This window comes from Musa acuminata, chromosome BXJ1-7 (assembly GCF_036884655.1).
Source record: "Musa acuminata AAA Group cultivar baxijiao chromosome BXJ1-7, Cavendish_Baxijiao_AAA, whole genome shotgun sequence".
Taxonomy (NCBI): Eukaryota; Viridiplantae; Streptophyta; class Magnoliopsida; order Zingiberales; family Musaceae; genus Musa; species Musa acuminata.
Window position 1 is genome coordinate 43,686,121 of NC_088333.1, and position 14,033 is coordinate 43,700,153.

The following is a 14,033-nucleotide window of genomic DNA, read 5'->3' on the forward strand; positions in this document are numbered from 1 at the left end:
GAAGATCTAAACTCTCAACCCTTATCGAGCAAATGTAATACACTATCAGTTCATCAATTTATTTATGTTTAAATTTGTTGCTCAAATAATTCTTTTAGGTGTAAAATTATTGAATAAAATTTTAAACCCTTAACTCTTAATTTATGTGTCAATTTATTCAATACGATTTTATGTCCTCAGATGTTATATATCTATCACGAAAAGATCAATATTTTAGATATAAAAATATATATATTATAGATGGTCTTAAAATCTTAACCTTTTGGACACATAATAATATTTTTTGGTATAAAAATTTATAGGTATATATTAATTTGATTGAACTTTAAGTAATAAAAAAGAATTAAACACATGAGCATATGTTTTACATACAGCAACTTAGTTTTGTTTCCAGCTTTTAACGGCAAAGAAGCATAGGATCCGAGAAGACTGGAGTTGAACAGTGAGGGAGGCATGCAGCAGAAGAGACCGCCTGCGAAAAGTCTGCTGCATCCGATCGCAGATGTGAGACCAATGGCATGAAACCATAGCAGCTCTCTTCCCACTGCACCAAGGAAGACCCTCCCTCCACTTGTCTCTCTGCTGTCTGCTTCCCTTTTCTTCCCCTCCTCCTCCTCCTCCTCCTCCCCCTCATCTCTCTCTCTCTCTCTCTCTCTCTCTCTCTCTCTCTCTCAGGTGATGATGCTGTTGCAGCTCCTACAACATCTTTCGCCATGGCTTGCTTCCGCACACTCGCACACGCACCATTTTTCGCATCCTTTGAATCGATACATGTTTGTAAATGACAAGAACATGATCTCTTGGAAGCACGGTGTTAGGGACACACAGGTGATAGGATGTTACTACCCGAGTTGGACGCTTCACCCGACGACAGCGACAGATGAAAGATGAATCTGACGCTTCTCTTTCTTCTGTCTTCTAACACATCACGAGTTAACTCGTGCGCTAAGCAACTCGATCGGTGAATCATATAATTACGTCCAAGGCCAAAGACGTGAATGCTTCTCTCTTTTCTATCACTTCTCCTCGGGAGAGAGTTCGAAGCGCCAAAGAGGTCAAGGTGACAAGTGCTGACACGGTGGGATACATCATCGTTCAAGCCTTGCTCGGGAATCTCTCCGTCTTAGGAACTCATGACATTTCCAACGGCGCTAGTAGCAGCAGCACCGAGCGTGGTGATGGTGACAAGTTGTCGTCTCCATCACGAGGATCATGGTGAAGAAGATTTCTTGAGGGTAACGATGCTTGTTTACGAACCTATTTGTGAAGGTCCCACGATCAGGTCATGGATGGCTCGTTCGACTTAAATATCCGACACAACCGAAGAAATGGTCATCATCCATACGTTTTCATATGAATTATTTAATATAAGCATGATTTGACTATTATTATTATTATTATTTGAATAATCAACATTTGATATATCAAATCCGATCAATATCATGTAGATATGACGGCATAGCAAAGAGATATATATATTCCATCGATTGCTTCTTCTCCTTCCTATCAGTTGTCATTCCAAACCATTAAATAAACATTATCTGATTGCTAGACAATAATGCTCCGATGTAAGTTTTACAATAGGAAGATGAATGAATACAAAGATCATGCGTACTCAAAAAAATCTCTCTAGTACGATAGTACTCGAAAAATGGATGAAATAGAATCAATTTCACGAAGAAGCTTAATCGACGATCATCGGCAAAATTATGTATATATATCTTTGGAGGAAAACAAATATACGCAAATAATGGAGGTGTCGACATTGGGGTCCACAAGGGGCGTGATTGGCTCGTGTGAGCCAGGGAAGCGTGGGGACCAACACTTTCCTTCCGTGACGAAGCCGGCAAATGGCGTCGTAATCCCCGTGGGCCCCGCTGCCACGCCCGTCCCGTTTCTCCAATGTAGCTATCCGAGTCCGGGCCCACACTGCGCCGTTATGTCGCGTCCTCGACCGCCGTCATCTCCCCGTTTTCCGGACGAGGCGAAATAGACGAAAAGTGCCAAAAATAAAAAAGGCCACCCGACGTTAGGCGGCAGTTGGTCGCCATCCCGTCGACACGTGTCGCGTCGGCGGTCGCACGAGGGGGCTCCCCCCCAATCACGGGGAGACTGTCCTCCTCCCGTCACGTGCGACCCTCTATCCGCAGCCGTTCATCTTAATTGATCTAAAATTGCTTACATGTAAGGTTCAAATCATAGATTTGCGCTTCGAAATCTAAGAAAGTTGTCGGTCATCTTTGATGCAAATGTGATGCAGGAGATCGCACACGTAGGAGGTGGATTTGAGACAGCTTACTCGTTGACCTTAATTATTGTAGCATGTCAATTATACATGAATATGTGTAGTACTCCACACATCTTCGATCACCGCTCACGAATTTTGATGATTGAAAAGTGAAAGTCGAATACATTGAAGCATGGAAAAGAAATTGAAATATGATAGTTATGGGCAATCGAAGGCCTTGTGGCTGGCCATGAGTCGAAGTGGGCATGAGACATCATCCACATCTTGACAGGTACGGGGAATCATGCATGTTGCACGAGATTAAGGGGATGAAAGAGATGGTGATGATGATGTTAAGGTAGTGGGTGGTTTGCTAGTGCAATTATGGCCCTCCCTTAGCTGGTTGGCTCTAAATTAGAACACCAACTGGTGAGGCTCACGTGACATCAGCCCCTTAAAAGTGCACCACCAAGGGCTTATGGATCCAAAACCCGCATCCGCAATCTTATGCTGGGACTAGAGTCGGATGCTAGATATCGGATCCTATCGAAACCGTAGCCGCACCCGCTACGCGTGACCGACAAAATACATGTCCACCATCAACCACATATTTGGGACCACCTCTATCCACCGTTGGATCAAAATCGAACGATCTAAATTGGGAGGATCTTCTGCTTTATGCTGGGCCTCGAATGCCAGAAGTGGAATGACATGAATGCCAATGGTGGCATTGAGCTTTAGTTTAAACGCCCCCCTCCCCCCCCCCCCCAAACCCTCACCCTCACCCCCACCCCGACCGAGTCAACCTACAAACCAATGCAGCAAAGGAGACTTATTGGCAGTGTTTTGGTGGTTGTATAGAGAGCTGGTGTGCAGATTCCATAAAAGAAAGGAGTAGGCAGCCACCATAGCAATTCTAATGGAGTGTCAAGGCTGGGTCTTATCATTAGAGTATGAACATGGGGCTCCGTTGGTCATTGGCCATTTAGGTTGGGAGTCGATTTGGAGCATACTAGTATAAGGAGAGGAGAAAGAGGAACAGCGACCTCCATTATTTTCTTTCTTTCTTGCATTATAATACTCCTCCTCTTTCCTTTCGGAAGGCGATTGTAGGGGGAGGAGAGCGGGGAGGGGGGAAGAGATAGAGAGGAGGGAGACAGGGAGAGACAAGGATGGAAGCGCCTTGGAAGAGGTTTTCAACTCAGCTGGAAGATAACGATGTCTTCATGCCCTAAAGCTCATCCATCCTTCGAGACCATCTGTAGTAAGAATCTACACATCCCCAGCAACCATTACGCGAACACAGAGAAAAAAATGAGGAAGCACGAAAGAAGAAAATAAAATGATATTAAAGATTATTATTGCCTAAGTTATTCCGTCTTTTCTTTCGTGTTCTTGGATTTCTTGTTTTGATCGCTCCATGGCCTCCCGACGTGCAGGTAGCTTGACGTGAATCAATTGGACCGCCATGATGATGATGATGATCAAAGAGAGGCCAGCATGGGAATAGCGACGCAGCCCTCTCAGCTCACCTTCGCCTACCTCAGTCCACCATCCAAGACCCTCGGGGGAACGCAAGCCGGGCCTAGTTCTCCGGCGTCTATGTCCCAGGGGTTCCACCAAGGCATCTTCAGCTTCCCCGAGGGCTTCGACCGCTCCGCGAACCGAGAACAGCAGCAGAACCACCACGTCGCGCAGCAAAGTAGGAGGGACAAGCTACGGGTGCAAGGCTTTGATGCCGCCGGACACCCGCTAGTCCCGATCGACGAGCACGGCGAGGAGGCAAGCATATACGGGTCCACCGCTGTCGGTGCCGGCAACATGTTGTCGGATATGTTCAGTTTCCCGGCGGCCGGACTGACGGCGGTCGACCTGCACGCTAACCAGATCTCAGGTGGCTTTCATCTACCGCCGAGGCCAGCGGCCACGGCAGGAGGCTTCACCGGGGACTGGTACGGTCCAGCCCGACAAGGCAACCAGCAGCAGCATTCGGTGACAGCTTTGAACGCCGACTCTGCTGCCGCGATGCAGCTTTTTCTCATGAACCCTCTGTTGCAGCCGCCGCCGCCACAGCAGCAGCGGCAGAATTCTCCGTCTCCGCCTCCACCAGCTCACCAACAAGCCTTCCAATCCTTTGGAGACGCTCCCTTTGGCGGGAGAGTGGCAGAAGGCCAAGGACTCTCGTTGTCGCTCTCTTCATCCCTGCAACAGTTGGAGATGGCCAAAGCGGACGAGCTAAGGTTTAGAGAAGGGGTGCTGTACTTCAATAACCAGCAGCAACAGCACTCCACGTTACATTTGCAAGGCCAGGTTCCTGGACACGGTCAGCAATCGCACATGGGCTACGGCAGCATGGGACTGGTGAACGTGTTGAGGAACTCCAAGTACGCAAAGCCGGGGCAGGAGCTCCTGGAGGAGTTCTGCAGCGTGGGGAAGGGACAGCTAAAAGGAAGTAAAGCAGGGAGGCACCGTGGTGGCTCATCCAACCCTAACTGCAACCCTACCGGTGGCGGTGGCAGCGGAGGCGCTTCCAGTTCGGCCGCTGCATCTTCATCCTCCAAAGATGTTCCTCCCTTGGCTCCTGCTGACAGATTTGAGCACCAGAGAAAGAAGGCCAAGCTCATCTCCATGCTCGACGAGGCATGTATTAGTCTATATATTTCCGTGCTTTCTTTACTTCACTTAATTACAGGAATCACTCATGTCTCCTCCTTTACATATACATTTCTTTCGGTCCTTAGCAGCCCACTAAAGTGGCCGAGATGATTCTCAGGTCAATTTTGACAAGATTTATTTCTCCTAGTGGTGGTTGTACTTTGCATATATCTATACACAAAGGTGGGGTAGATAACCATTATAGGCATTCTTTCAAGAAGAAGCCACAGCATTTGATTTGGTGAAATAGTTGTCTCTACATGGCTTTACTCCTCTTCTTTGTTTCCTCACCTTGGGGCTCTCACAGATCGTTTGCTCGATGCTCGCACCAAGAGAATGCTTGTGGCCTCAGCGGCACATCTATTTGCCATTCTTGCGTTCTCTTTGATTACATCATTGTGGCAGCCGTACGATACAAGAAGAGAATAACTCGATTTGGTTGTTTGCCATAGTCCTCACTGTAATAGTAGCTGCCTTAGATCATATATATGTGAATGAAGAAGGCAATAACCATGAAGGATCCAATGACATTGTACTCTCTGTCATGTAATCTTCGCAGGTGGACAGAAGATACAACCACTACTGCGACCAGATGCAGATGGTGGTGAACTCATTCGACTCCGTTATGGGCTTCGGAGCCGCAACGCCATACACATCGCTCGCTCAGAAGGCCATGTCGCGGCATTTCCGGTGCCTCAAGGATGCAATCGCTGCACAGCTGAAGCAAACATGCGAGCTGCTGGGAGAGAAAGAAAGCGCCACCGGCTCCGGCATCACCAAGGGGGACACCCCGAGGCTCCGGTTGCTCGACCAGACCTTGCGGCAGCAACGGGCCTTCAATCAGATGGGGATGATGGAGCAGGAAGCGTGGAGGCCGCAGCGTGGATTACCGGACCGCTCGGTGCATATCTTGAGGGGATGGCTGTTCGAGCACTTCCTTCACCCGTACGTCTCTACCTTGTCTCACTCTTCTTTTATCTCGCTGATCTTCCATTCCGTGAGTTGCCATGTCGTTGAAACCTCTCCTTCTTCCTACCGTGTGAGTGGGGGAGACTTTAGGATCATTAATCATAGGGACAAACCATCGTCCTTTACACAACATGAGCTTATCTTCACGAGGAACTCAGCATTATAACCTGGGTTTACTCGTATCAAGAACTCACTCAGCCCTGCATTGCCCTTCTGTGCACTGCTTCCACCAGAAAAGCTGCACAAAAGCTTCTCCTTTTGCTCCCCCCTGTCTTTTATTTATTGGGACAACAGAACAATAGCAATCTTGGTAAAGCTCGGTGGCTCATCAAAATTCCCGCAACAGGCTTTGAAATGCCTAGCTTGTTGACGTTGTGTATTATGATTGATTGAAGAACAGGGGTGACCACTGTGGGTTCCGCGAGAGGTGCTGATGTCATTTTCCACTGCCTTCCTTTTGTTTTCAGGTACCCCAGTGATGCAGATAAGCATTTCTTGGCGAGGCAGACCGGTTTGTCTCGAAATCAGGTTTGTCCTTTTCTCCCCCAATGATAAAAGACGCATCAGCTTTTGGAATCCACGAAATTATTATCTCTCTTTAGATTTACCTTGGAATTGTGTCCAGTCACAGATAGAACTGTCAGAGGGAATCCAATAGGAATTACTATAACGAGACGTACGTACTCCTCGCAGTACACGCAGCCAGTTCGATGGCACTACAATTTGAATTCTTCTTGAGATCTGCATCTCATCATCGACACCATTCCGCCTTTGCACTTCTTTTAGTACCATTAGTTTGAGAATAAAGGACAGCTGAGGAATGTGATAAGGATTGTGCTCTTTCTTGTGCCAGATTATTACGGGTTGCAGTGTTTCTGTAGTCAGTTCAATCATGGTCGTTTCTTTTTAGATACGTTCTCTGATCTCTTGGGACAGGTCAAACCTGTTCGTCTTAGCAGGGGAACACAGTGATCCTTTTCCTTCGTGCTGTCAACGCAATAAAACCAGCTGAATGACTAACGATCTTACATATGTTTCAGGTCTCCAACTGGTTCATTAATGCAAGGGTGAGGCTATGGAAACCCATGGTGGAGGACATGTACCTGCAAGAGTCCAAAGAGGAAGAAGTGGAAAGAGAGAGGAGTGAGTCGGACCATCAAAGAGCACAGTCACCAACGCAGCAGCAGCAGCAGCAGCAAGGACAGAGGACGGAAACCAACGCGCCATCCGAGAGCGACGCCTCTCCCAGCACATCGTCCGTTAGCCGGCGTCATCATCGTCTCGCAGCCGCATCAGAGAACCCACCGCCGGGCTTGGTCGCGGCCCACCAGCCGAGCGGCGGGGACGACGACAGCGTCCTCGTCGGTGTAAACGCATTTGCCGCGCTGAACGCAGCGCATGTTGGCGACATGTATCGGCACGGCACGGCCGGAGACGTGTCTCTCACGCTCGGCCTACGGCATGCCGGTGGCAGCACGTCCGAGAAGAACCGGTTCTCACTGAGGAACTTTGGCGGCTGTCGAGACGAACAAAAACCTGCAAGATGAACAGGAAACAGAAGCTTAGGGAAGAAGGTCTCAATTAAACCACTGCAGCCTTCTTTGATTGGGCATTGCTGAGACAAATATATAGCAAGAACATAGAAATGTATGACACAGAATGGATTGCAGGTTCCTCTTTCGTTCTCTCTTTGCATAACTTAGAACACATATCGATGTTAGGTAGACAACCACAGGAATGCATATTAGCTGCATTGCTCTGCCTCCTGTTTCCATCGCTTTCTTTTCCTCGTCTACATGCTTCGTTCCTAACGAAGCAGTTGTTGGAGCGACCAAGGGGAGTGACTGAGTCATTAATGCCAGCAATGGTGGTTGATTGACGTGGGGAAGATGACAAAGGGGAGTGACTGCGTGTGTTAGATGGCATATTGCACCTCTTTTGGGGCCATCCATGGCTTATCTCCTGGACCCAAAAAAAACCTTGAACAAAGCACAATACTTCATCCAATGAGCTATATGCTGATCAAGAACTATTCTTGTAGCGAAGTATCCACGAAATCATTCATGACTAATGGAATAACAAGTTATACGGTGCAATTTAGCGTTGTTAACTAATGATTTTGTTTTCGGTGCTTTTTTGTTTGTGATGATCGTAGTCCTAAGCCGACGCGGAACTCTGACGTACGTGAGGCCCAACCCGATGATGATTGCTCGTCTTCTATGGTGTCGTATCATTGTGCGGCTCATTTATAGATACGATATTACATCATGGCCATAGACCCTATGTACTCTTTCCACGTGACTGCGTCTCAGCGAGGAGTTGCAGCCCTATCGCTGGTTCGGAGGATGCGGAACCACTTGCAGGAGATGGGGGTCGAAGGGGTGCTGACTTTGGAGTAGGAGATTCACCTGACCGTGTGGTGTTTGTAGAAATGTCGATGTCGACGGCCTAATCAAGCAGCGGGGTTTCCTGTTCTCCCGGCCTAATCAAGGCGGTCCGATGGCTTCTTCGAGTGCTCGGTTCTAATTTGGTAAGGCCCAAAACTTGTGATCAACTATCCATATCTGACTCTAATTAATAGCGTAGCACTGGAAACATTGGACCACTAGGATGGCCAGTTCTACCAACCTTTGTTGGAACTGGTTATGGTCTGTAACACACACCTTCGAGCATGCAAAACATATCAGGAGAACGCCATGGGTCCTCCATTGAAAACTTGGGTCCTCTTATAACAACTACAAGATGATTGTCCTTTTCTATGATGTTTGCATTTTAGAAGAAGAAAATCGACATTTCCTGGGTATAATTGATTTGTTCTAATGACACAAAGACATGTTAGTCTTTTCTCTAATCAAGGAAAATTAAATACAAAGATGAATGTGTGAGGTTATCAGAAAAAATAGAGAAAAACATATTTTCGTTTGTGGGCAATTAGGTATCATTATGCTTGAGATTAAAATAAAAAATAATCATTTGAGATGATACAAACATTGTAATAGGGAGATCTAAAAAGCTCTCCCTATATATCTAAATAACAGCAAGAGATCTATATAAATTGGCCCAAAATAATTAAAGATTTTATGATTTTGTTAGTGTTGTTTGAGCTTAAGGAAAGTCCATGACTGCCAAAGTTGAAACATGTCATTCAATCTTAACACATTAGGGTGCATGATATGAATTATTTGCTCTTTGGACACCATTTTATCTAGTAGACTACTTGTAAGTCCAAGTGTGTTTGACAAATTTAGGACACCTATATCTTTCAAGTTGCTTGGATTTATGATTTTTCTAGTTAGACAACTCATTTTTCGATTCACTGTGGTGCCAACAGTATGACTTTGTGTACTAAATTGACTCCCTTTGTACCTCAATCATATAAGATCTGTATCTTCACTTGCCCACTATTTCAGACTCCTGCAAAGCATCAATTGCTTGTAAACAAGGGAGTTCATAAGGTTCTGAAACCAGAAGCCACCTTTATTTCCATTTCTTTGGCACAGGTAATGAGCTCAACCATTATTACCTTCTTTTGAATCTCTCATTTTGCTGGCATCTGCTACTCTCTCATATACTTGATGGGATGCAGATATCTGTTTGAACTTGCAGTCACAAGCAATGAACAAGAGATGCACTTACTCAACGTGTAGTAGAAGAACAACTTGTCAAATGATTCCAACTTGCAATGGTTGTCATATGAAGAGTCCAAGTTTCTTCTGCTGTGCCATACACAAGTGGGGCTTCCAAAAGCAGAGGTCATAGTGGGAGCGTCCCTCTCGATGGGGGAAGAGTGGGCGTGTCGTGCCAACTTAGTCTCCTATTCCCCTCCGCAAGTGCTTGTGAAGATGCCAGGACCATCATAGATTTCTTTAAGCAATGGATTCTGTGACAAATGATACATCCAATCAGCGTGGAGGCCAACAGGGCATCTTTGCTCCTTTTTGGTGGGAAAGATCCTCAGCAGCATGAAGAAGCTTCACTGAAGCATGTCAAGCCACTTTACGCTTCAACTTTGCTGGCTTTCTAGTTTGTAAAGGCCGAGTGCCCAAATGTCGACGCTAAGAAGCTTCATTGAGGCAGCCTTTGTTCGCTTTCAAGGATTCTTTGGCAAAGCCATTAAATCTCTCGATGTCAATCCATGAATGTGATGCTACAATTACCCAATAGAAGTTTCATCTGTATCGGAACAGAAGGTGTTAAGACGCAGAAACAGTGTCTGCCACTCAGAGAATCACATGACTTGGTGAGCTTCTACAGCATCAAACACCTATTCCCATGAGAAGCTGAACTTTGTTTCGCGAGTTTGGGAAGAGACGTACTAAATTATTGGCTGTGGCATTAGGCCTTGGCTGCATTTAGCAACTGAGCTTTCCCAGACTGACATACTGCAATGCCACGTTAACAACTCGAGCATATGTTTCTGGGAAGAAGATACTGGGTATGTTTTCTTACACCTTAGAAATTAGCAAGTTACTATTGACTTGTTAGAAGATCTCATGGTCAAATGCTCATTTCTGGCTTCTAGTGCTAGTGGTCTACATTTCAGCTTACAGTTCAAATCTGCTGGATGCAGGCTTTGCACAGGGAATAAGAGGTCTCTAAGCTCGGAGGATTCCATGGAGTGAGAAGTCTGATCGAATTGTTTCGTAGCTCAAATGGGTAATCTCTTCTTATGGAGCTTGCCACTCCTCTGTTCCTCCAATGAACTCATTTAGCTGCTTGCTGAGATATAACTCCGAATGCAGGAAGTGGAATGCCAAAGTTTCCTGTGGAAGAAATGGACACCACTCGAGAAGTCTCTACAAGGCATAAGCGGTCTAAGAGGTAGCTGATGTATTATTCCAACTTCCCCCATTTCTTGCTTCTCTTCCTCTTTGATAGAATTGTATGTGAATGTAATTTGGAGTCTCCTCAGCTTACAGAATCCTATTTTTCCTTCAGTATAAAGAAGAGAAAACTTGTAGTATCTTATAAACGTGTGAACTCAATATTATTACAACCTACGTAAGATCTTTTTTGCACTGCAGAATTTTCGTTGACATCATTCCTCTGTAATGACAGTGACTCTGATAAGAGAATCAAGACTGGTAAGCTGGATACATCAGTAATATCATTTCATCATGTTAGGATGGTAAGCCTTCTTTTCCTTTCTTTGTTTCTGATCATAAATCCAAACTGCATACCAGTAGTCTTATTCATTATTGGCCACCAATATGTGAATTTTCAGTCGAATCGATTTCTTCAATTTTTCATGTTATACAGGAAAAGTTTAGTTTGTAGTCAATAAAATTCCTTTCTTGGAAATTATTCCTTTTCCTTTGTTTTGACAGAGCCAAAAATGTGAAGTACTAATTCTAGATTTGATATGGTTGCAAGGACATGGAAGAAGTCGGCCAAGCTGAAGTCAAGAAGAGGCCATCACCTAACAATGTCATGGAAAGCTCTTTAAAGAAAGAGGTAATATTACCTTAAAATTAGGTAGATAAGCAACTGTGTGAGTGATCTTGATTGAAATATGTAGCAGAAACTACATGAAAAATATTCACCCCCAATTCTGTAGTGGCACAACCCGGTTATGGATGTGTTTTCTTGCCATTTTCTATATGCACAGGTTCTTTGCACATGTAATGTCTTCTCATCTGGTCGATGCAGATTCAACAACTTGAGAAATGCCTCGAGGATCAGTTTGTTTTACGTCGTGCACTAGAACAAGCATTGCAGCACAAGAGCTCTGCCATTGATACATCAGCTGATACTTTTATTCCCAAAGTAAGTTCTTCAACACATCAATCTCATATTCTTTTACCTGGCTTGGATTTGAATTAACTGGTTGTACTTGTTGTGATATCAGTCAACCAAGGAAGTAATAAGGGACATTGCGATGTTGGAGTTAGAGGTTGTGCATTTGGAACAATACCTTCTATCCCTCTACAGGAGAGCTTTCGAGCAACAAATGTCCGGTGCATCACGTACTGCAGTTGAAGCTGCAACACATGCTGCCTCATTCCAAAAGTTCAGATCAGCAGTTCGGTCGAATCACATCTTGCTTCCACAAAAGATGGCAAATTGTCGAGAGAAGCGTGGTTGTCTTCTTCACCGCAGCCATTCCTCGCTAATGCCACCTTCATCAAAGTATCCAACTCGAGCTCTCGAGGCATGCCATGCTTTATCTTTCCTTGAAGTATGCATCTAATCCTACATATTTCTTTCCTTTTCCTTGAAAGAGAAGCTTGTACATGTCTTGATAATTTTGAGGTTTCTTCTCAGCATGAACAGCAGTTCAATTCGGGGGTCATTAGCTTAGCAGATCATCTTGGAACCACTGTCTCTGATCATGTTCCTGAGACACCGTACAGACTCTCCGAAGACATGATCAGGTCCATGTGTGCCATCTACCGCAAACTGACAGACCACCACGTTGGCAATTGTGGTGTTGCATCCTCTCCGACTTCATCCTTCTCATCTAGGAATACATTTTCTCCCTGTTATACCGGAGAACTGCAGAGTCGTTGCCGCAAAAGGGAATCCATGGTTGATACATGGATAGAAAATTCTTGCTGTACCAAAAGATTCCGGGAGTTCAGTGGACCTTACAGTGTGATGGTGGAAGTGTCTTCTATCTGCAAATCCAGTCAAACGTCTACCGTTGTTGAAGAGATGCTACATAACTACAAGTGAGTCACTGCATAGCTACAAGAAATCATTTCCAATTCTAACACTTGGAACTCTCTCTACTCTGTCGATTAGCAAGTTAACTGTGAAGAACATACATGCATTTACTCTCAAATTATATTGCTGAATCGGTTAGTTCTCTTTCAGAGCGCTTGTCCATCGACTTGAAACAGTTGATCCAAGGATGATGAGCAACGAGGAAAAGATTGCTTTCTGGATTAACATACACAATGCTATATTAATGCATGTAAGCTATTTTTCCTCTGTTTTCTTCATAACCTTCTTCCTTTTCTTGTTCGTATTATCTCCTTTATTGATTTGTACAGGCACATCTAGAATATGGGATTCCAGGAAGCAACATAAAGAAGGTATCATTTTTCTTCAAGGTAATCTCCTTCATAATGAATCTAAAAGATGGTTTTATGGAAGTAGAGATCCTTAGTAGTTGTTCTGATCGTGATGTTCTTTATTCCTTTCAGAACATGTACAATATAGGTGGTCGTATGGTGAATGCGTACATAATACAAAGCTCGATACTTGGCTGTCGTATGCATCCTCCAGGACAGGTACGTTCTATGTGCTTAATACTGGATAGTCTTCTCAACACACTCGTCTCTCTACTGATCCTAACAGTAGACAAAGCAAGCTTAAAGGCGTATCAAATGCAATATATGAATCAACAAGCTGAAGCTTTCCTGTTCATGGAGTTGTAGTGGCTACGGCTAATAATCTCCTCAAAGGTGAAGGTCAAGGATGGTGATGAGTGGAAAGGCTACGCCATTGAGAACCCTCAACCTCTACTACGTTTCGCACTTTGTGCAGGAAGCCATTCAGATCCTGCCGTAAGCTTCAGCGCATCCTACATCTGCAAAGATCTGAAGTCTTGAAGTAAAATTCGTCTTTTGATATCATATCTGCTGCTTCTTTTCTGCTTCAGGTTCGAGTGTACAGTCCCAAGAGATTGTCCCAACTGCTGGAAGCTGCAAAGATGGAGTACATCCATGCTACTGTGACTATTAGGAGGGGACAGAAGATTCTTCTGCCAAAGATTGTGGATTCCTTTGCAAAGGACTCCAAGTTTTCTGACCGAGAATTAGTGGACATGATCGAGTGCTGTGTTCCTGAGAGTTTGAGGTTGATGGTCGATGGATGCCGTGGGAGTAGCTCTCGAAAGATGATCGAGTGGGTGCCTCACAACTTCACTTTCAGATACTTGTTATCAAGAGAACTCGGAAATCCAAGATTAAACTGATCCCATGTAGCATTGATCAATATATCGACACCAAATGATCAATATATTGGTATCTGATTATCACGGAATTAGTTAATTTTGTTTAAGTCATACGACACTCTTGTATGTCGTAAGCTGCATAAAAAAAAGAGGATATAAGAGAAATGTTTAACTCGGGATCCTATATATAGTTATTTCAATAAAATACTTGTTAGACAATATAATTATAAACATAGACATTTTAACTTTAAACGATTAAGTCACAAAGAATCCAAGATAGTC

General features: G+C 44.6%; 2 protein-coding genes across 7 annotated transcripts; both read left to right on the forward strand.

Annotated features, from left to right (window-relative positions):
* The first annotated feature begins 3,332 nt into the window (after positions 1-3,332).
* On the forward strand, positions 3,333-7,536 carry LOC103993096 (BEL1-like homeodomain protein 4). 2 transcript variants are annotated; one of them, XM_009413048.3, is made up of 5 exons: positions 3,333-3,491; positions 3,667-4,867; positions 5,442-5,827; positions 6,319-6,379; positions 6,892-7,536. In XM_009413048.3, exons 2-5 carry the CDS (start codon positions 3,728-3,730, stop codon positions 7,396-7,398), a joined length of 2,094 nt encoding a protein of 697 aa, XP_009411323.2. In that variant the 5' UTR covers positions 3,333-3,491; positions 3,667-3,727; the 3' UTR covers positions 7,399-7,536. The 2 variants fall into 2 exon arrangements, with proteins under 2 accessions (XP_009411323.2, XP_018684921.2); XM_018829376.2 differs by lacking the exon at positions 3,333-3,491 and having other exon boundaries at positions 3,506-4,867.
* A 141-nt stretch (positions 7,537-7,677) lies between these two features.
* LOC103993095 (uncharacterized) lies at positions 7,678-13,843 on the forward strand. Of its 5 annotated transcripts, none has more exons than XM_065193599.1 (15): positions 7,678-8,381; positions 9,262-9,351; positions 9,438-10,286; positions 10,422-10,507; positions 10,594-10,681; positions 10,910-10,979; positions 11,225-11,305; positions 11,501-11,617; positions 11,700-12,029; positions 12,116-12,522; positions 12,668-12,767; positions 12,847-12,906; positions 13,000-13,086; positions 13,234-13,362; positions 13,458-13,843. In XM_065193599.1, the coding sequence occupies exons 6-15, from the start codon at positions 10,977-10,979 to the stop codon at positions 13,770-13,772; spliced, it is 1,629 nt and encodes a 542-aa protein (XP_065049671.1). In that variant the 5' UTR covers positions 7,678-8,381; positions 9,262-9,351; positions 9,438-10,286; positions 10,422-10,507; positions 10,594-10,681; positions 10,910-10,976; the 3' UTR covers positions 13,773-13,843. The 5 variants fall into 5 exon arrangements, with proteins under 5 accessions (XP_065049671.1, XP_065049672.1, XP_065049669.1 ...); XM_065193600.1 differs by having other exon boundaries at positions 10,594-10,672; positions 10,876-10,979; XM_065193597.1 differs by having other exon boundaries at positions 10,594-10,672.
* The last annotated feature ends 190 nt before the right edge of the window (positions 13,844-14,033 follow it).